Source organism: Carcharhinus amblyrhynchos, chromosome 24 (genome assembly GCF_965287045.1).
Source record: "Carcharhinus amblyrhynchos chromosome 24, sCarAmb.v2.hapA, whole genome shotgun sequence".
Classification (NCBI taxonomy): Eukaryota; Metazoa; Chordata; class Chondrichthyes; order Carcharhiniformes; family Carcharhinidae; genus Carcharhinus; species Carcharhinus amblyrhynchos.
The window spans coordinates 3813490-3835091 of record NC_137347.1 but is presented as its reverse complement, the minus strand read 5'-3'; the positions used below and the strand labels follow the sequence as shown (position 1 = coordinate 3835091).

Sequence of the window (21602 nt, the reverse complement as noted above, 5' to 3'; positions counted from 1 at the left end):
TGAGAGTGTGCACAGGCGCAAGCATTGTCTACATACTGTAGTTCATTGACAAAGGGTGTGATGATTCTTGGATCTGGCTTGCAGGTGGCAGAGCTGAACAGATTCACATTTGTTCTGTATTTTAGCTCCATTCCACCCGGGAGTTTTCTAAGGCTAAGATGACACATTGCAGTGAAGAAGATCCAGGAGAGTGTTGGTGCAGTGACAGCGTGATTGACCCCAGTCCAAACACAGATTGGGTCTGTAGTGGATCCTTTGGTCAGGATCATGTCTTGCATGTCATTGTGGAACAAATGGAGGAGGATTGTCCCCAACATTTGAGGGTAGCTGAAATGGTGAAGGACGCTCCATAATCCTTTGTGCTTGATGATGTTGAAGTCCTTTGAGAGGTCAAACATGTACAAGGATTGATACTGTTCCCTGTATTTCTGTTGTGTTTGCCCCATGTTGAAGATTACGTATGTTGTACCCTTAATAACTCATCTATACAAGAAGTAGCCTGAAACATTTATAACTTAGTGTCAATAAAGCCAGTGCATCTTCACAGAATCTTAACCTCACCATAGAGGAACCTGTAATCTCGCAAATCACCTCCTACCACTTTTGCTCTTATGGTATAAATGAAAAGAGATCCAGACATGTGGCTTAAAGTATCTTCATTTATAAGAAAGCCTTCTTGCTCATCTTGGTTTCTGGCTGAGATATATGTTGTAGTGATCCTTGTTGTGCAATTGCCCAATGGCACACTCTGTTTCTTGCTCTGCTGTATAAATGGGACCTCAGAGGAGACAAGAAGGCTAAGGATGAGGAAGGTGCCCTGTGAGATATAGCACCCTCATTCTCCTCCATGACATTCTCAGCCCTTGCTAGGTGATCTGGAGATGCCTGGATGATAGTACCATCTGGAGCACACCTGGCATCCCCTCTAAAGATTTCTGCCTCAGCAACTACACAGCATCTCATGCATCTTGTGGCTGTCTGTGAATAATTTCTGCATGCACGCAATGGTGTCTAGGAAGCTTTCCAAGTGATTTGAAACTCTTTCAATGGAGATGCTCTCAAACATGGTGCTGGATGGCCTCCTTCTTTCTCTGTCCAGATTCTGCATTGCCTCACATTTTACACGTTGGAGCTCATCTCCTATTGTTGTTTATGGTGGCCTCCTTTCTAATGACAGAGCCCATCTGAGCGGGATTCCATCTTGCTCCCTCCTCCGAGGGGAACTGATCAAGGCTACCTTTGCCTCAGTCACCTCCTCCTGGACATTAGTGCCATGCTCATCACCCAGTTCAGCCTTATGTAACCACGTCCAAGGGCCCACTGACGTAAGTGTACTTATAAGGTGTAACACTTCTTTTTCATCAGGGTCTTGCTCCCTTGGGCTTGCACAGAGAGGGAGAGAGGATGCTTTGGGTTGGACGTCTGCACCTGGGAGGGACTGAAGAGGAGATGTTACATGTCAGACCTATTCAGTGCCTGACATGCTACTAAGTGATCTTTTTGCCCTTTAATCATCAGGTCTACAGACCTTTGCATGGTTTCCCTCCACCTCCCCCCCCCCCCGCCACCTGCTGTGATCCCCATGGCAGGCTGGAACAGGAAATTTCCCCTGCATGAGTTTACATGGAGATAGGTAATCCAGATTTACCTATTCAGTCCATTTCCCACTTGAGTAATGTCTCTAAAATGGTGACTGATTTAGAAGCTCAGTGCTGCAACAATGTTCCAGATCTCAGATTACCAATGAGCCAACCACATTATAACATTTAAAAATAGATATTACAGATATGGCTATATAATATGTTAACACACTTACGTCCTGTAGAAACATTATGGCTAAATTTTCTCACTCTGCCTGCCACGGGACTCGGAGCAGGCGAGGGGCGGACAATTGGAAGGTCCATTGACCTCAGGCCCGATTTTACAGTTTCAGGACAAGCACGGCCGTAAAATCCCACCCTATGTTTTTTACATTTCCCTCAGTTTTGACTGATTACATGAAACTTCTGGAATTGGTTTGAATAATTGGCATAATGAACTGAGGGGACCAACTGATCAGAACATGTGAACGTAAGAACATAATAAAGCAAAAAACATGTCTAACTCAAATCTCCTGTGTGCTCTTTGAGCTTGCTTTTGATGCTGATGTTTTTTTTGTCTATCAGTATCTTATGCAGAGTTGTGAATGCTATATTCATCAGTCTACATTTTATTATTAACCCAGTACTCTGTTGAGTAAACCAAAGGGACATAATGCTGCAACTTTATAAGACCCTTGTCAGACCCCACTTGGTGTACTGTGTGCATTTCTGGTCGCCTCACTACAAGAAGGATGTGGAAGCTATTGAGAGGGTACAGAGGAGATTTACAAGGATGTTGCCTGGATTGGGTGGCATGCCTTATGAGGATAGGTTGAGGGAGCTAGGTCTTTTCTCCCTGGAGAGACGAAGATTGAGAGGTGACCTGATAGAGGTTTATAAGATGTTGAGAGGTATAGTTAGGGTGGATTCTCGGAGGCTATTTCCCAGGGTTGAAATGGTCTATACAAGAGGACACAGGTTTAAGGTGCTGGGGAATAGGTACAGAAGAGATGTCAGGGGTAAGTTTTTCACACAGAGTGTGGAGAGTGAGTGGAATCGGCTGCTGTCGGTGGTGGTGGAGTTGAGCTCGTTGGGTCCTTTAAGAGACTTCTGGATGAGTACATGGGATTTAATGGGATTGAGGGTTATAGATAGGCCTGGTAGGTAGGGATATGATCGGCGCAACTTGTGGGCTGAAGGGCCTGTTTGTGCTGTGGTGTTCTATGTTCTATGTTATTCAAAGCTGATTTGGATCATCTACACATAATTGGCAATGAAATATCTGGGATTTTTCTTCAGCTATCAGTACTAAAATTTATTACAGATGTGAGTTTAATGGGATGCATCCAGCCACATCCATTGCCCTTGAGTTAAAAGTTAGTGCTGTCCCTTCATTAACATAATTATAGCGTTAGTCTGAACCAGGAGAAGGGTAGAAACAATGGGGGACAAGAATGCCTTCATTTCATGAATCCTACAGAGGAGATGGTACTCCACATCATGAAGACACTTGTGACACTTTTGTGGTTCTCCCCATTGCACCTCTCATAAATAGTCTGGAGTACTCATAGCCAGAAGCTTTGCAACAACATAAATTAGTTTAATTTGCCCTACGTGCAAATGGAGGCCTGGTTCTTTAAATGATGCTATTGCTGGGTCTTTCTCTTATAGCTGTCTAAACGCTCTTTAGTGAGTGACAAGCAAATAGACTTAATGGGCCTGCCTGGTCCAAGTTTGTAAATTGTGGCCGGAACGTTACCGTCCCACCTGCCACGGGAATTGGAGTGGCTGAGGGGCAGATTATGGAAAGGTCCATTGACCTCAGGCAAGATTTTATGATTTTGGGATGAGAGAGGCCATAAAATCTCGCCCTTTGTATCAGATTAACCAGTTTTTGTGTCCTGCTGAAATACCCTCCAGCTTACATAGTGCCAGATCGAGTGGGGCTACAGAGCTGAAATTTGTGCCCTTAGTGCCAAAATTCTTCTGCATGCATTGAGTGAAAAATAAGATATTTTAGCAGATTTGCAAGTTATTTGTCCCACACTCACTATGTCATATTGCTCAGTCCTGAGTTGAATATTTCACAAAGAATTGTCCAAGGTTGACTATTTCGCAGTAGATTTAGGAACTTGTGCTCGTCTTCCAATCACATCCCATCCCAGTTCACCATAATGTACTCAGCCTCTTACTTTTGCTTGCCGTGAAATCACCAGCCTGTGACAGATCATTATGAAACACTCAATCTAGAAATTATGCCTCCAAAATAGTCTTCCCAGGCCTATTCATATTTTTTCCATGTAATTATGCATTTATCAAGGTGTAGGCTGATAGGATAATGGAATGGAGTAATCTGCTTTTCACTTAGTGACTGTGCTGTCCACGGTCAGATGCATGAAGCATTAAATGTGGTGCATACAGAATTCTCTAAATAAACTTGGCAAAGTACTTTAACCCATAGACTTAGAAGATGACTACACTTCCTTTTGCATAAGTGTGATTTTCTGATCTGTGATGCAGCTGCCTAGACCCAGTAATCAGTGTATGCCTGACAGCAGAAGCACAATAATGGAAACAATCACTTGACAAGGCTGATGCATTATTTCACATTATTTATACATTTCTTTAAAGTTGAGTGTAGAATGTCGATCTCCTTGAGATAAATGTGATTTGGTTGAGTAAAAGTAAATAGTGGTGGCACATTTCAATTTAGTTTCCCAAAAGTATAAATCCCCTCTCATATACAGTTCTATTCTTCTGCCTCGCAAATACAGCAACCCACTTGCTTGAGAGAAGACAACTCATTTTGTCACCCAAAGTCCAATCTTCAGGCTGTTTAATGGTTTCATCTGTCAATCTCAATCATGGTGACATTTGTAACTTGTTTGGAAAGCATGTAGCACCTTTCAATAACAAACAGTTGAAGTTAAGCTTTCAACTTGGTTCTTTGGAACAATAAATAATTGGTGTACACTGTTGTTAGGGGAGGCAGTGGCGTAGTGGTATTGTTACTAGTCTAGTAATCCAGAGACCCTGGATTAAGCCCTGGAGACTTGGTTCTGAATCCTACCATAGCAGATGGTGAAATGTGAATCTGGAATTAAATATTTAATGATGACCATGAATCGATTGTTGTAAAAATCTATCTAATTCACTAATGTCTTTAATGGAAGGAAATTCTTACCCATTCTGGCCTATATGTGACTCCAGATCCACAGAAACGTGGTTGTCTCTTAAATGTGCTCAGTTCAAGGACAATTCAGGATGGCAATAAATGCTGGCTCAGCAACCCCCAAAACCCATGAATGAGTTTTTTTTAAATGGTCTCACGTCCATAGGCAAATAGATGGGAATTAAAGCTTGGTGGTTGTGTTACAAAACTAGTAATCCCATAGATCTGAACTGTGTAGTCAGGAGTTCAATGTCAATGACATCGTGACTACTGGAGAATTTCATTTTTAAAGGTTAATTTACAAGGAGAAATTTTACAATTCCCCCCTAATTAGACAGTTGAGAGATAATTAGATGAAAGCTATCAAGATGTTAGTGGGAATAGGTAGATTGTTGGGAAGTCTTAAGTTTGTGAGGTGGGGTACAGAGTCTAAACTTTAGAGCAAGATCCTTGGTGAAAATAGGAAAGACTTCTAGATACAAAGGATGGCATGAGTTTGAATTCTCACTGCATTATAATTGATGTAAAGTCAATTATAAATTTTATATCAAAGATTAAGAGATTTATGTTATCCAAAGGGACATGGAGCAATAGCAGGTATTTGGAGTTAGATCGCAGATGAACCATAATGTAATTGAAAGGAGGAACAGACTTGAGGGAGTAAATAGCCCCTAGTTCCTGTGTTCCTATAAGCAAATATTTTAATAAATTCAGAAACTATCTTTGATCTTAAATATCAGTAATGTAAGTACAGTGTGTCTTAAATGGCACTAACTACGTGGCAACACAGTCTAATCAAATCATTGGAACAATGCATTAGTATATTTTTGACAAGCATGATAATTTTCATTTCTCCCTTCATTAATCCTTCTGAAAGGCTCAGTTCCAGGTAATTGATTCTGCTTATTGCTTTTGTTCCACTCACAGGTACTTTAAATGCAATATACAGAACTTCACATTTTCCCTTCTTCCCTCCCAGTACCACCAAATTGTTCCAGTTTTGCCTACACTCCTTGCTTCTTAAGGGTCTAGGCACCCTAAAGAAACTGTCTGCCTTCTTCACAGTGGTTTAAGGATGGTCTCACTCACAATATTCTCATTGACACCTTGTGCTCTGCTGTTGCTCTTCTTTTTCCAGACCCCCACTCCCAAGTCAAGGAACAGTGAATTGCTGCTAGACCAAGTGTAGTATCAACACAATGTACTTGGTTGAAATTATTAGGATACATTTTAGCTTCATTTGAAGCAATTTTTAAGAGTGGCATCTCGGTCTTTTGGCTAAAATGCAAATGAGATCAAGCCTTGGAGGAAGAGCTATGCCTACTCCAATCACTTGGATCATGTAGATCAAGCCCAAGACAGAAGGTGAGAACCCTGTCTTGTCAGCTTGGATCGGGAATGTCTCAACTTGTTGAGAGTCTGAATTGGACGTGATTTGATTGAATTGAAATTAAAACATAAAAAACTAGGTTGTTCAGCTTTGGGACAGAGATCAGAAATTGGTATTATGGAGGCAGAAATTTAACACTTCTATCATTCATAGGTTTCATCTTGCACCCACAACTCACAGCTTGCACACACCTGCAGCTATTCAAGCACCTAATCCAAACATGACACTCACTGACACGCCTTCATTTTTCTTGGAAAAGAAGATGATGTGTAACAATGGATGGTGTGGCAGTGAAGAACTGGAGGAAGAAAGGTGCACCTACATGTTTAACCCAATTGTTGAACAGTTCTAGCCAGCCATTGAATGGGGAATGATTGAGGCGGTGTTCATTGCAGATATTAAAGCGATAGACAATAAGGTATGTAGAACATCGAACAGTACAGAACATTACAGGCCCTTCAGCCCTCGATGTTGTGCCGAGCTGTGTCTGAATCCCAAGATCAAGCTATCCCACTCCCTATCATTCTGGTGTGCTCCATGTGCCTATCCAATTACCACTTGAAAGTTCCTAGAGTGTCCGACTCCACTATCACAGCAGGTAGTGCATTCCACACCCTAACCACTCTCTGAGTAAAGAATCTACCTCGGACATCCCTCCTATATCTCCCACCGTGAACCTTATAGTTATACCCCCTAGTAACAGATAAATCCACCCGAGGAAATAGTCTCTGCACGTCCACTCAATCTATTCCCCTCATCATCTTGTAAACCTCTATTAAGTCGCCTCTCATCCTCCTCCACTCTAAAGAGAAAAGCCCCAGCTCCCTCAACCTTTCCTCATAAGACCTACCCTCCAAACCAGGCAACATCCTGGTAAATCTCCTCTGCACTTTCTCCAATGCTTCCACATCCTTCTTATAGTGAGGTGGCCAGAACTGCGCACAATATTCCAAATGTGGTCTCACCAAGGTCCTCTAGAGTTGCAGCATAACCCCACGACTCTTAAACTCAAACCCCCTGTTAATAAAGGCTAACACACTATAAGCCTTCTTCATGGCTCTATCCACTTGAGTGGCAACCTTCAGAGATCTGTGGATATGAACCCCAAGATCTCTCTGTTCCTCCACATTCCTCAGAACCCTGCCATTGACCCTGTAATCCGCATTTAAATTTGTCCTACCAAAATGAATCACCATCGGCCACTTTTCCGTCCAGCTCTGCGTCCTATCAATGTCTCTTTGCAGCCGACAACAGCCCTCTACCTCATCCACTATTCCACCAATCTTGGTGTCATCAGCAAATTTACTGACCCACCTTCAGCCCCCTCTTCCAAGTCATTAATAAAAATCACAAATAGCAGAGGACCCAGCACTGATCCCTGTGGTACACCACTGGTAACTGGCCTCCAGCCGGAAAATTTTCCCTCCACCACCATCCTCTGTCTTCTATGAGGCAGCCAGTTACTTATCCAATCGGCCACATTTCCTTCTATCCCACACCTCTTTACTTTCTTCATGAGCCTACCATGGGGAACCTTATCAAACACCTTACTAAAATCCATGTGTATGACATCAACTGCTCCACATTCGTCTACACACTTAGTTACCTCCTCAAAGAATTCAATCAAATTTGTAAGGCAGGACTTACCCCTCACAAAACTGTGCTGACTATTCGAGATTAAGCTGCATCTTTCCAAATGGTCGTAAATCCTATCCCTCAGGACCCTTTCCATTAACTTACTGTCCACCGAAGTAAGACTAACTGGCCTATAATTACCAGGGTCATTCCTATTTCCTTTCTTGAAGAGAGGAACAACATTTTCCACTCTCCGGTCCTCTGGCACAATCCCCGTGGACAGTGAGGACCCAAAGATCAAAGCTAAAGGCTCCACAATCTCATCCCTTGCCTCTCAAAGTATCCTACGATGTATCCCATCTGTCCCGGGGACTTATCAACCCTCAGGTTTTTCAAAATCGCTAATACATCTTCACTCAAAACATCTACCTCCTCCATCCTATCAGCCTGTATTACACTCTCATCCTCAAAAACATGTCCCCTCTCCTTAGTGAACACTGAAGAAAAGTATTCATTCAACGCCTCTCCTATCTCTTCTGACTCCATGCACAAGTTCCCACTATTATCCTTGACTGGCCCTAATATATTTTGTATTGAACCAAATAAACAAAATCGAACTAACTTAAGGACAATGTGACAAATGGTGTGCACGGCCGGAAGAGCGGGCTCTCACGCAGCTTCTGCAGACCACTGCCCCAATAGATGATGAGGTTTGCCCTATAGGAGGCACGTGCATTGGCTTCCTGTGAGAAAAGAAAATAAAAATAGATGATGAGGTACCTGCATATCTTTACTACCCTATTAAAGACATCTTTTGGTGACTACCTTATTAGGGACCATGGACACTTAAATAATGAGTTTGAAAATCCAATAATTAGTTGGTAGAACTGCTCCAATAGATTTCACATTTTTTAGACAAAAACAGATGTTGAATGCAAAAAGATACTAAACTTAGCAAGCAGCACTCACTATCTTAACAATGTCGTTTAGAAAGACCTGTGCCATAAACTCACTTAAATGGAAGGCTAGATTAGAGAGAAATCAGTGCAAGTCCACAGGACTCAGAGTGGGGGAAAGGACAATTAAGGTGTATGCTCAGCTATTTGCTTGTATGATGCACTGCCTGTGGTCGAGTGCAAGGAAGAGGAAATGAGAAGTCCGTAATAGAGAACCTTGGTAGTTTCTCTTATGCAGCATCCTATTGCAAATTGCAAAATGTGGCTCATGTTTCCAGAAGCAAGCTGAAGGAGGTAAATGCATAAATGTCAAGATCCATATTTACTTGCACAGCTGCAGGTGATGCAATCCTTGCCTTGCTTTGTAGTTTCAGTTTTAGGTGAAGCAGTTGGCAAACGTTAGTCACAACAATTTTAGTGAGTACAGATGAGTCAAACATTGGCCATTGTTGAACTTCAGGGAAGAGAGTTAACCTCTAAGACCTTCAGGTGGCTCTCAGCATCTGCTGCGAGCCTTTGAATCTTTCTCCTTATTTTTGATTCCAATATTGTATATGGGCATTGTCCTGGCCAGGCTAAGATTTATCGTCCTTGAGAAGGTGGTGGTGAGCTGCTGCCGTGACCCATTGCAGTCCATGAGCAGTTGGTACACCAACACTGCTGTTAAGAAGGGAGTTCTTCTGTTCAGTTCAGCCCGTCCTGCTCTGTGTGACTTCTATTTACTCTGCCACTCATTCTCAATTCCAGATGAAAGGCTGACACTAACTTAGTGTGGAAGCTTTGTTCCAGCGCAAACGTTTAAATCAATCATTCCCTCACATATTAAAGCCTGAACCAAGGATTGGAAAACTTCAAAAATATGTATAATTGAACCAGTGAAACCACTTAAAATAGACTCTTGAAACTTCAAGACAGGTATGGGGAAGCTTAAAAAAATGTGTACGACTGCACTTGCAACTAGAAGAAACAATCCAGTAAATGGTAGTTCAAGGTGCCTTTATCTAACACTGGTCATGGATTCTTCATTCTCTTTCATGTCATAACCACATGGGCAAGGTTGGAACATGGCATTTGAAAATGGCAGCATTGATGTTAACTCAGCATGTCAAACACATAATTTACCTGCTCTACACAGAAGGTAGTCATTAGATGCAACCCCTTTAATAAGTTTGTGTCTGGTAAATTTAGGAGTATGCACACACATCTCAAAAACCATTCTTATTCATTTGAAGACTATGTAATATCTAAAAACGTGTGTCTCAGAGTTCAGATTCATCTTCATAACTTCCTGATGTGGTTTATTGGGACCAGGTTGTTTTGAATGACCTTGCTCATTGCAACGGATCCACTTTAGGATACGCTGTGTAACTGATAGTAATAGAGAAGCTGAACATAGAGGAAAACACTTGAGTTTCAAAATTAACACTAAAATCACAGTTGAAAATCTGATTAATTAAAATTTTCTCACCTAAAACATCTCCTTCTTGGATTGAGAGAGATGTAATCCAAAAGAAAGATGATATTCATCTAACTTACCTCTGGTGGAAAACTGATGGGATTGGGCAATCCAACTCCTTTATATCCTGCTCAATATTCAAAGTTAACAGAGGGAAAGACTTGATACATTGTGAAATGAGCAGCAAACCTAGCACACTCTTCAGTTTGTCATCAATTAGGTTAGGTTTAAATTACCCTCAGTATTTGTCTTATATTGAGAGGAACTTAAAAAGACAGACTTGTTTTATAACACCATTGCATACCAGGCTTGCTCAGAATATATGAATATATTACATTGCTTCCCCTTTTCTTCAAGAAACTATTTATAGTTGTACTTACAACTTTAAAAGAAGAACAAATACTTGAGAATATGTACATTTATCAATCCATTCGGTGTATGAATTGAATGTTTCTCAAACCCTATCATACATCCCTAGTCTCCTAATATACCCTGTGTATGCAGCCATATTCTCATTTTTAGTTGTTACAGTGAGTCAGAAAACACTTTACTGTGACTGCTGGTAACAGTGATGTAGAAACTACGACAACCTAATCAGTACAAACTCATCAAAATTAGTGCAGTTAATAGTTGAATCAAATGGACATGAGGACAAAGGAGCAGCCTAAATAACAGAGTGAAGCCATGCATTTTCAGAAACAATGTGGCAGTTTTCATGGTTTTGATTGGTAACAAACAGGCAGTGCCAGAAAAATATAGCCATTAGCCTTGGCAATAGGAGGTTCCATCTCTGGTTCTGTCTTTGACTGTTTTAAAAGATACTAAACTTAGTATCCAGAACCCATTTGCTTCTATGAAAGTTGAAACTACTGTTGTAGACACATTGGGAGCCTGGCACAGATATATTTTAACTTTCATGGAGGCAGCTGGACTATTGTTGCTGTTGTATTTGCTTACAGCTATCTGGAGGTGTGAATCATTGTTGGGAGGGATGTGAAATGGTTTTGTCTCTTTTATAGTTCATCACTGAAAACTAGCATGACATGTATCCGTGTTCAATAATGTGAGTTATAAAAGTGCTGTGATTGGAAGGCATGTCTACTCCTTTAACATTGTATTCGCCACATTGTTACTTCTGCTAATTGACAAGTTGTCAAGTGAAAGATCAAGATTATAAATGTGGAAGGATCTTCAAATGAGTTTAATAAAAGTTCATCTAATGTATGCAAACATGGAGTACATTCACACTATTGAAAGCTATGATAACCAAAGGGTAAATTTTCCAGGTTAGCCTGCCATGAGAATAATTATGAGCATGATGGAAAATTTAAAGGACCACTTCAAAATCAGTTGTCCTCGGGTGCGAATTTCTGGTCTTGGGGTGAACACGACCAGAAAATTCTGCCCTGAGTGTAAATAGAATCATAGAATCCCTACAGTGCAAAAAAGAGGGCATTCAACCCATTGAGTCTGTACGGACTCTCCGAAAGAAGGTCTTATCCAGCTCTGCACGCCACCCCCCCCGCGCCCCCGCACCCCTCCGGCCCATACCCCAATTCTATGCCCGCAACCCTGCTTATTTACCGTGGTGAATCAACCTAACCTGCATATCTTTGACGTAAAGGGGCAATTTAGCATGACCAATTTTATAAATATATAAAAAGGAAGAGGCTGGCTAGGGTGAACGTTGGACCCTTAGAGGATGAGAGGGGGGACTTAGTGGTAGGGGATGGGGAAATGGCTGAGGTCTTGAATAACTTTTTTGTTTCGGTCTTCACGGAGGAGGACGTGAATAGTTTGCCAGGTGTTAGCGATGGAAAGGTGGTAAGACTGGAGGGTCTCAATGACATTATTGTTACTAGAGAGGCGGTGCTCGACAGACTGGAGGGACTGATTGTGGACAAGTCCCCAGGACCGGATGGAATGCATCCAAGGGTCCTGAAAGAAATGGCGGAGGTGATAGTGGATGCCTTGGTGGTTATTTTCCAAATGTTGCTGGATTCTGGAGAAGTGCCAGAAGATTGGAAAATGGCTAATGTTACTCCGTTGTTTAAGAAGGGTGGCAGGCAAAAGGCAGGGAATTATAGGCCGGTTAGTTTAACGTCTGTTGTAGGTAAAATGTTGGAATCCGTCATCAAGGAGGAAATAGCGAGGCATCTTGAGGGGAATTGCTTGATAGAGCAGACGCAGCACGGTTTCGTTAAGGGGAAGTCATGTCTGACAAATTTATTGGAGTTCTATGAGGATGTGTCTAGGGCGGTGGATAGAGGAGAGCCGGTGGATGTGGTCTTTCTTGATTTTCAGAAGGCGTTTGACAAGGTACCTCACAAGAGGTTATTGCAGAAGGTAAGGGGGCATGGAGTTGGGGGTAGGGTGTTAGCGTGGATAGAGGATTGGTTGTCAAATAGGAGGCAGAGAGTGGGGGTTAATGGGTGCTATTCGGATTGACGGTTAGTGACTAATGGAGTGCCTCAGGGGTCAGTGCTGGGGCCTCAGCTATTTACCATTTATATAGATGATCTGGAGGAGGGAACCGAGTGTATGGTGTCGAAATTTGCTGATGACACCAAGATTGGTGGAACGGCAAATTGCGCGGAGGGTGTGGAGAGTCTGCAGAAGGATCTAGATAGGCTGGGCGAATGGGCCAGGAACTGGCAAATGGAATTTAATGTTGGCAAGTGCGAGGTGGTCCACTTTGGTAGGAATAATGGTAGGAAGGACTATTACTTATGTGGCGAAAAACTGCAGCAGGCGACGGTGCAGAGGGACCTCGGGGTCCTTGTGCATGAATCGCAAAAACCCAGCCTGCAGGTGCAGCAGGTGGTCTGGAAGGCGAATGGGATGCTGGCCTTCATAGCGAGGGGGATTGAATATAAAAGTAGGAGGTCTTGCTGCAGCTGTATAGGGCATTGGTGAGGCCGCAGCAGGAGTACTGTGTGCAGTTTTGGTCGCCGCACTTACGCAAGGATATTTTGGCCTTGGAAGGAGTGCAGAGGAGGTTTACTAGGCTGATACCGGAGTTGAGGGGGTTGAGCTATGAGGAGAGGCTGAATAAACTAGGCTTGTACTCGTTAGAGTTTAGAAGAATGAGGGGAGATCTCATTGAGACGTATAAGATGATGAATGGGATGGATAGGATAGAGGTGGAGAGACTCTTCCCGCTCAGAAAAGACAGTAGGACTAGGGGGCACAGCCTCAAGATAAAGGGGGGGCGGTTTAGAACGGAGTTGAGGAGGAACTTCTTCACTCAAAGGGTGGTGAATCTCTGGAATTCTCTGCCCGTTGAAGTGGTGGAGGCTGCCTCGCTAAATATTTTTAAGACGCGGGTTGATGGGTTTTTGATAAGCGAGGGGATTAAGGGTTATGGGGAGAGGGCGGGAAAGTGGAACTGAGCCACGACGGATCAGCCATGATCTTATTGAATGGTGGGGCAGGCTCGAAGGGCTAGATGGCCTACTCCTGCTCCTATTTCTTATGTTCTTATGTTCAATCCATTTAACCTACACATTGGATAACAATAGAAAATGCTGGAAAAACTTCAGCAGATCTGACAACATCTGTGGAGAGAGAAACAAAGTTACAGTTTCAAGTCTGAAACTGAAACAGTTTCAAGTCTGAAACATTTCTATCTCTCTTCAGCTCTGGAGAGCTGAAGAGAGATAGAAATGTGATGGTAGAAATATACTGCTGAACAGAGGGGCAAATTGGAACACCAAAGAATGACAAAAAAGGAGGGAAAAACTATAGTTTGAATGAAAGCTAGCTACTGGTATAAAAATGGATAGTTAGAATTTCTATAATATTAAAATAAGAAAAATGTTAGCAAAGTGAGCATTGATCCTACAGAAAGTGCGTCTGGGGAATTGATAATGGAAAGCAGGGCCATGATAGATGAATTAAACAGGTATTTTGCGTCAGTCTTCGCTATAAAGGGCATAAGTAACTTCCTGGAATTAGCTGTGAATCATGAAATGGAAGGGAGAGAGGAACTCAGGAAAATTACAATCATCAGGGAAGTAAGTGGCATTAACTAAATTGTTGAGTTTGTGGGCTGAAAAATCTCCAGGTTTGGATGGACTTTACCTTAAGGTCTTAAAAGAAGTGGCTAATAAGACAGTTGATGCATTGGTTTTAATTTTCCAAAATTCTCTAGATTTGGGAATTTGGAGAATGTCCCATTTGATTGGAAAATAGAAAATGTAACTTATTTATTCACCAAGGGAGGGAGACAGAAAGCAGGAAACCACAGGCCAGTTGGCATAACATCTGTCCCTGCATATCTTTGACATAAAGGGACAATTTAGCATGACCAATCCATTTAACCTACACATTGGATAACAATAGAAAATGCTGGAAAATCTTCAGCAGATCTGACAACATCTGTGGAGAGAGAAACAAAGTTACAGTTTCAAATCTGTATCACTGTTCTCCAGGGCTGAAGAGAGAAGGAAATGTTAGAAGCCACTATTAAAAGTTATAAAAGGCCACTTGGAAAAATTCGAGGTAATCAGGCAGAATCAACATGGTTTTGTGAAAGGGAAATAATGTTTAACCAATTTATTGGACATATTTTAAAGAAAGATGGATGAAAGGAAACTGGTGGATGAAATGAACTCAGATTGCCAGAAGGTATTTGGTAAGGTGCCAATGAAATGTTATTACAAAAATAAAAGCTGGATGTCAGGGGTAACATATTAGTATGGATTGAAGATTGGCTAGCTAACAGGAAACAGAGTTGGCTTATTCAGATTGGCACAAGTGGTGTGCCACTGGGAACAGTGATAGGGCCTCAACCTTTTACAATTTATCTGAATGACATGGATGAAGGGGTTGAAAGTATAGTTGCTGAATTTGATGACGACATAGAAGTAGGTAGGAAAGTAATTGTGAAGGGGATGTAAGGATGCTACATAGGAACATAGGTTAGGTAAGCGAGTAAAAACCTGGCAAATGGAATATACTGGGGCCAAATGTGTAATTGCCCATTTTAGCAGGAAGAATACAAAAGAAGCTAATTAACTAAATGGTGAGAGATTTCAGAGCTCTGAGGTACAGAGGGATCTGGATGACCTAGAGCATGAACCACAAAAGGTACAGCAAGGTATTAGGAAAACTAATAGAATGTCATTGTTTATTGTGAGGGGAACTGATTACAAAAGTATGGTGGTTATACTTCAGTTGTACAGGTGAGGCCACATCTGGGGTATTGTGTGAGTATTGGTCTTCTTAGCTAAGGAAATATGCAGATGTGTTAGAAAAAATTCAGAGAAGGTTCATTAGCCTAATACCAGGAATAAACGGATTGTCTTATGAGGAAATTTTGGGAAACTTTGGTTTGCATCCACTGGAGTTTAGGAGAACAAGAGGCAACTTTAGAATATTGAGGGGTATTGACGGGGTGGATGTGGAGCGCATGTTTCCTCTTGTCAGAGAATCTTGAAATAGGAATCACTGTTTAAAAATGAGGTGTCACTTATAAAATGGAGAGGAGGAGAAATTATTTCTCTCAGGGGAGGTTGTGGGTCTCCCAAAGTCTGTTCCTGAAATGGCACAGGAGGCGACCTTACAATTGTATCCCATTCATTCATGGATGGGTTGCGCCGATAAGATCGCGGGAAAGCTGAGAAATCAGGTTTGTGCCTGATTTTTAATCTCTTGCAATTTTATTGGCATCAGATATCCGGCGTGGAACGGGCAAGAGGCTGATTATAATATATAAATTTATTGAAATGTTGATTTAAACAGAATTAGCAAGCCTGGGATGGAATCATCTGGACTCACTTGCCTGTGAAGATTCTCTCTGGCAAGGATCACGTCTGGTACCCCATCAACGAGGACCAGATGTGATGGCCTTGCTGGTAAGCCATTGAAGCCCCCCACCACACCAGGAGCAAGGGGGTGCCCTTGGGCAGCGCCAGCTTTGTAGTGGCCACCCGGTGCCTTGGCAGGGCCCACTATGAGGTGGAGCTAGACTAGGTGGGCTGGTCGATTGTGGGGGGGGTACCCACTGCACACTCTGTACAGTGATCGGTGCAGGGAGGGAGGGGGGATCTGCTGCACACTCAGCACAGCAATCCGTGGGGGGGGAAACACTGCGTACTCTCCAAAGTGATCGGTGGGGGCAGGAAGTGGGGAGCGCTGTGTATTCTGCACTGGTCAGAGGAGAGAGGGAGAGTCCAGATTGTTCTGAGCACAGAAACCTGCAAATGCGCAATGGCGGCCTCTGCTGCTATCAGCTAGCTTTTGGATAATTTAGGCCCCGCCCACTCCCTGTACTGGCAGAAAATAGATCAAGGGTTTTCTTTATTGCACAGAGTGCATAAAATTCGTCTGGTGGCTTCACCAGAATAATGAATCTTAAACTCCCCCATTTTCATATTTGTTCTGGACTTAGAAATTTTTTGGTCAGATTGCCCGTCAAGTCTTTAGGCAGAATCTTATGAAAAGAATTCTCTGAAAGTGAGAGAGAATTATGCTGACTCTTTAGGTGAGCACCAATTGCAATTGTATGGGGCTTAATTTTTTAAAAAAGCCGAAATGCAGAATTCAGTCACACCGATGAAGGTGGCTGCTGACCTCTTGGTCAAGCACAAGCAAGCACTTCAATCTTTCTCCACCACCCCCCCCCCCCACCACTTTAAGGACATTGGGGCCTGCCGCTGATCAATCCCTGTGCTGGTCTCCTCCCCCCATGCCCCCCCCCCCTCCCCCCTCCCCCCCCCCCCCAACCCCCCCAACCAGAGATCCCAACCCCCAGCCAATTGCTTCACTGCTGAGTTCCCCTATCCCAAATCTCTACCCCCACCAATCAAGCCTCATTCTCTGCAGAGTTACCCCTTTCCTTCCCACTGCCACCCCTCCTACCCCTATGCAGTTCCCTCCCTTCCCTGTCATGGCTCAACTCCTTCTTAGGCCCAATCCTCTCTGCTTCCACCTACTGACATTTACAGGCTGCCTGCTGGGCAGTGTCAGGGTGCATGGCAAGCACTGCCCTAAGGGCACTGTGCAGTCCTGCCGCCGACAATCCAGGAGGCTTGAATGGCCTCCAGTCCCATTGGTGAAGCCGTCACATCTTGCCCCCGTTAGTGAGGCACATATATGATCCTCACCGGGCAGGCCCTTGACTGGCGAGGGTAAGTAGAAATGGGCCTGGACGATAGCATCTGGGACTCGCTGTACTAAACATGTTGTGTATATATAAATATATATGCTAGGAAATCAATGCCAGTAAGATCACAAGAGGCAAGAATCATAGAACCCTACAGCGCAGAAAGAGGCCCTTCAGCCCATCGGGTCTACACTGACCACAATCCCACCCAGGCTAGACCCACATATCCCTACGTATTTTACCCACTAATCCCTCTAACCTATGTATCTCAGGACACTAAGGGGCAATTTTAGCGTGGCCAATCAACCTAACCCGCACACCTTTGGACTGTGGGAGGAAACCGGAGCAAACCGACGCAGAAACAAGGAGAATGTGCAAACTCCACACAGACAGTGACCTGAGCCGGGAATCGAACCCAAGTCCCTGGAGCTGCGAAGCAGCACTAACCACTGTGCTACTGTGTTGCCCATGAGAAACCGGGTGCAATCTGATTTTTCACCTCTCACCCTATCTTACCTGCTCGTTTCGCCGATCAACTAGCAGGACAAGCTGGTAAAATTGTTCCCTTTGAATATTTTTAAGACAGAGCCAGATAGATTCTTTTTTACAAGGGGGTAAAAGCTTATCATGGATTAGCATTAATGTAGGACTGATCTTATCTGGAGCAGGTTCAATGTCCAAATGGTCTTTTCTTGCTCCTAATTTATTTGTTTGTTTATTCATTTGGAGCTCGGGAGGGAGAGCTCTGTCATTTGAACTGGTGTTTTTCCCTCCATAAATGCTGCCAGACCTGCTGAATTTTTCCAGCATGTTATGTTTTTATTTCAGATTTCCAGAATCTGCAGCATTTTGCTTATTTTATGTAAATATTATTCTTTTTCCATTGCTTTTATGTTTTCATTCAGGCAATTAATGAAAGAGCTGCCCAGAAACCGTTTGTTGATTTTTTGTGGGCTCATTGTTTCAATCCAACTGCCTAATCCTTTTACCAGTGCTCCACATGTTTGTATAGTTGCTTTGAAAAATCTGTTTATTTACTTTGGGATTTTATGGACAATTCAATGGTTTCTAATTGTTATAATGGGGCTTGTGAATTTTGTTCATAAAGTCAATATCGAATGAGGAGGTGAGAGTGAGGAGAGTGTTTGTGATGAGAAATGTCGGAAAGATTTTGGTGAGGGAAGTGGTCAGAAGGTTTAAAATGGCCAGCAGGGAGAATATTCCTTAAGCCCAGGCCTGTAGGGTCCTGGAGGCGGGTGAGGCAGGAATGGAGCTGATTGCCTCAGAAGCTCCCAGCTGAGGCATTTTAGGAATGGAGGTGGGCCTTTATTCCCCCTGCCCGTTTTCGACTTGGCCCAGCTCCATTGCTGCCTTACCTGCCTCCAGGATGTATTAGGCCTGGTTGCAAGGAAGATCCCTCCTGCTGGCAGTTTCAAAATCGATAGAATTGCAATGATGGGATTATTCTCTCCTGTTGATTTCCACCTTTGACATGAAAACCTGGCCCAATGAGTTTCAATGCCATCTGGTTGGAAATCTCCTCCAACCTATCAGGGAGCTCACTTGGAGCAAACTTATTTTGTGCATCACTGCCTCTACCTCCATTTCCTCCACAAATGTTTGTCCTTTGATCCCATTTTGTTATTAAAATCTGTTGTACATTGGGAGGAACTTGTAAAGACAGCAAGCTGGCCAGCGCATATGTTTACTTACATGCACTGGGCATTCTCTAAACATATGAATACATTACAGTATTCATAATGTTGTATACTGTATTGACAGTAATTCTCATCATTCATCTCAGTGTATGTTACCTTGCCAGGTTGAATGCTGAGGTTTTTTTGCGCAATACCATTACCTGAATTTGATGATATATGAAGGATAGAACTTTGCAAAAAAATTATCATGTGTTTCTTGCTTTATTATTTGATAGACTGCTGCTGCAGATCTTGAAAAATCCCTCAAATGTATTTCAATATCTTTCAGCTGAAGGCAAATGGGGTCCATGGAACCATTGGAGTTTGTGTTCCAAGACGTGTGACAGTGGCTGGCAACGACGCCTCCGAATGTGCAAAGGAACAAGTGTCAAAGGTTATCCTTGTGAAGGATCAGGTGAAGAGGTCAGGACTTGCAATGAGAAAAGATGCCCAGGTAGGAAAATTATGTTTCTTATTGCATCCATCAATTTATACTTAATTCTTATTCGCTTTCAACCATTTCAGCCATTGTCAAAGAACAAATGAGTGAGATAAGGATCAATTGCCAAACTCTACATTATATTTTGTCCAATTGTAATCCATGGTACATCATTAGATTTCGGAACAGACCTATATTAATTCAGCACTTGGGTAATTTGGATGCATTGCCCCAAGTTCCTTTTGGAAGCCATTATTAAAATTACAGATCTTGGTCTTGCACAGCATTACTAGTAGTATAAGAGTTAACGTAACATTATGATTGCAAGAAACAAATGTTTTTTTTTAGTTTGTATTACTGTCTATTTTCTTATTCCTTTGAGTAGAGAAGATACATGTTAGCATCCTAATGGAACGACTGTTTGACAATGATATAGGCTGACTTAATTTCTCTTTGACTTTAATTGAATTTGTCCCTGTGAAGAAGTGCCTAATCTTGTTTGGTATCTATCCACAATGGAAAGATCCAATGGGAACTGTTTCTCACTATCTATTCTGCCCAAAATCCCATAATTTTGAAAACTTCTATCAAATCTCCTCTCAATCTTCCTTCCCTAAGGAGAACAGTTCGAGCTTCACCAATCTATGTAACTGTTCCATAACATCTCATTCTTGGAACCATTCTCGTAATTCTTTCCTGCACCCTCTGCAATGCCTCCACATCCTTCCTGGAGTGCATTGCTCAGAAATGGACAATGTTCTCCAGTTGATGCTGAGCCAGTGTTTTATAAAGATTCAACATGTTTTTCTTTCTTTTAAACTGTATGTCTGTATTTCTGAAGTGCAGGAGCCCACATGCTTTATTGCTTTCTCAACTTGCCTTGCCATCTTCAACCATTCGGAAATGCCTGTTCCAAGCAGAGACAACGGCCTAGTGGTATTATTGCTCTATTATTAATCCAGAAATTTAGCTAATGTTCTGGGGATCTGGATTTGAATCTTGCCATGGCAGGTGGTGGAATTCAAATTGAATAATAAATAATCTGTATTAAGAATCTACTAATGACCATGAAACCATTGTTGTTTGTCACAGAAACCCATCTGGTTCACTAACGTCCTTTAGGAAAAGAAATCTTTCGGAAAAGAAGTCTGACCTATATGTGTGTCCAGAGCCATAGCAATGTGTTTGAATCTCAATTGACCTTGGGCAACAGGAGATGGGGCAGTAAATGCTGGCCAGCCTGTAACACCCATGCCCAATGAGTAAAAAAAAGGTTCCTTTGCTCCTTCACCCTCATTAGAATTGTACTCTTTTTTTATATTGCCTTTTCACGTTCTTCCTAGCAAAATGTGTCACCACACATTGCAGTAAACTTATCCACTTATTTCACCAGCCTGTCCATTGTCTTTTGCAGTTTAATATTATCCTCCTCAGTTCAAAATACTTCCAATTTTTGCCTCATCTGAAAATTTTGAAATTATGTCTTGACATAACTATTTTGCAGATTATCAAACAACAATCCATTCAGGCATCTGACAGACCAGTGATCAAGGTATTGGTCTTGCACAGCATGTACTAGTGGTATAAGTGAAACAGTGCGATCCCAAGGCCTCCCTCCCCAGCTTACTCCTTGCAAATCCAATCTCTGGAAAACAAGCCAGATGAACTTAAAACCAGATTCACTTTTCAAAGGGAGCTGAGGCACTGCTGCATGCTCTGTTTCACTCCTGCTTTATCGGAATGTGCCCTATAACCAGAAGATTTGTCAGTCCACTGAATGGACCTCACAGTGGCCTCAGGCAAGGCTAGGGAAGGTGAGGTCTGCCTTCTAATCAATATCTAATAGTGCCTAGACATCGCAACACTGACGAGCTTCTGCTCCCCATACCTTGAATAACTAACATTAAAATGCTACCGCTACTCTGTTCCGTGGGAGTTCAAATCTTTAATCTCGACAACAGTTTACATCTCACCCCATGCTGTCAAGAAAATAGGACAAGATATTCACGCAACAATTAGCCTTGAGATGCAACACCCCGAGGCCTTGTTCATCATGGCCGTGGACCTCAATTAAGCCAAGCTCGAGAGCGTCCTACCAAGATACCATCAACATATCTCCTGTTCCACTAGAAGCCCAAACATCCTAGACCACTGCTACACAAATATCAAACATGCCTACTGCCCTATTGCCCACCCTCAATGTGGCAAATCAGACCACAAGGCTGTGCT

At 42.6% G+C, this 21602-nt stretch overlaps 1 protein-coding gene across 5 annotated transcripts in view; it reads left to right on the top strand.

Annotated features, from left to right (window-relative positions):
* The window catches only part of adgrb2 (adhesion G protein-coupled receptor B2), a 930376-nt gene that overhangs the window by 358995 nt on the left and 549779 nt on the right, over positions 1 to 21602 (top strand). For all 5 annotated transcript variants that reach the window (XM_080211622.1, XM_080211621.1, XM_080211620.1 and 2 more), the window contains one exon: positions 19224 to 19388. In XM_080211622.1, coding sequence (XP_080067748.1) covers positions 19224 to 19388 — 165 coding nt within the window. The remainder of the gene's footprint in view (positions 1 to 19223; positions 19389 to 21602) is intronic.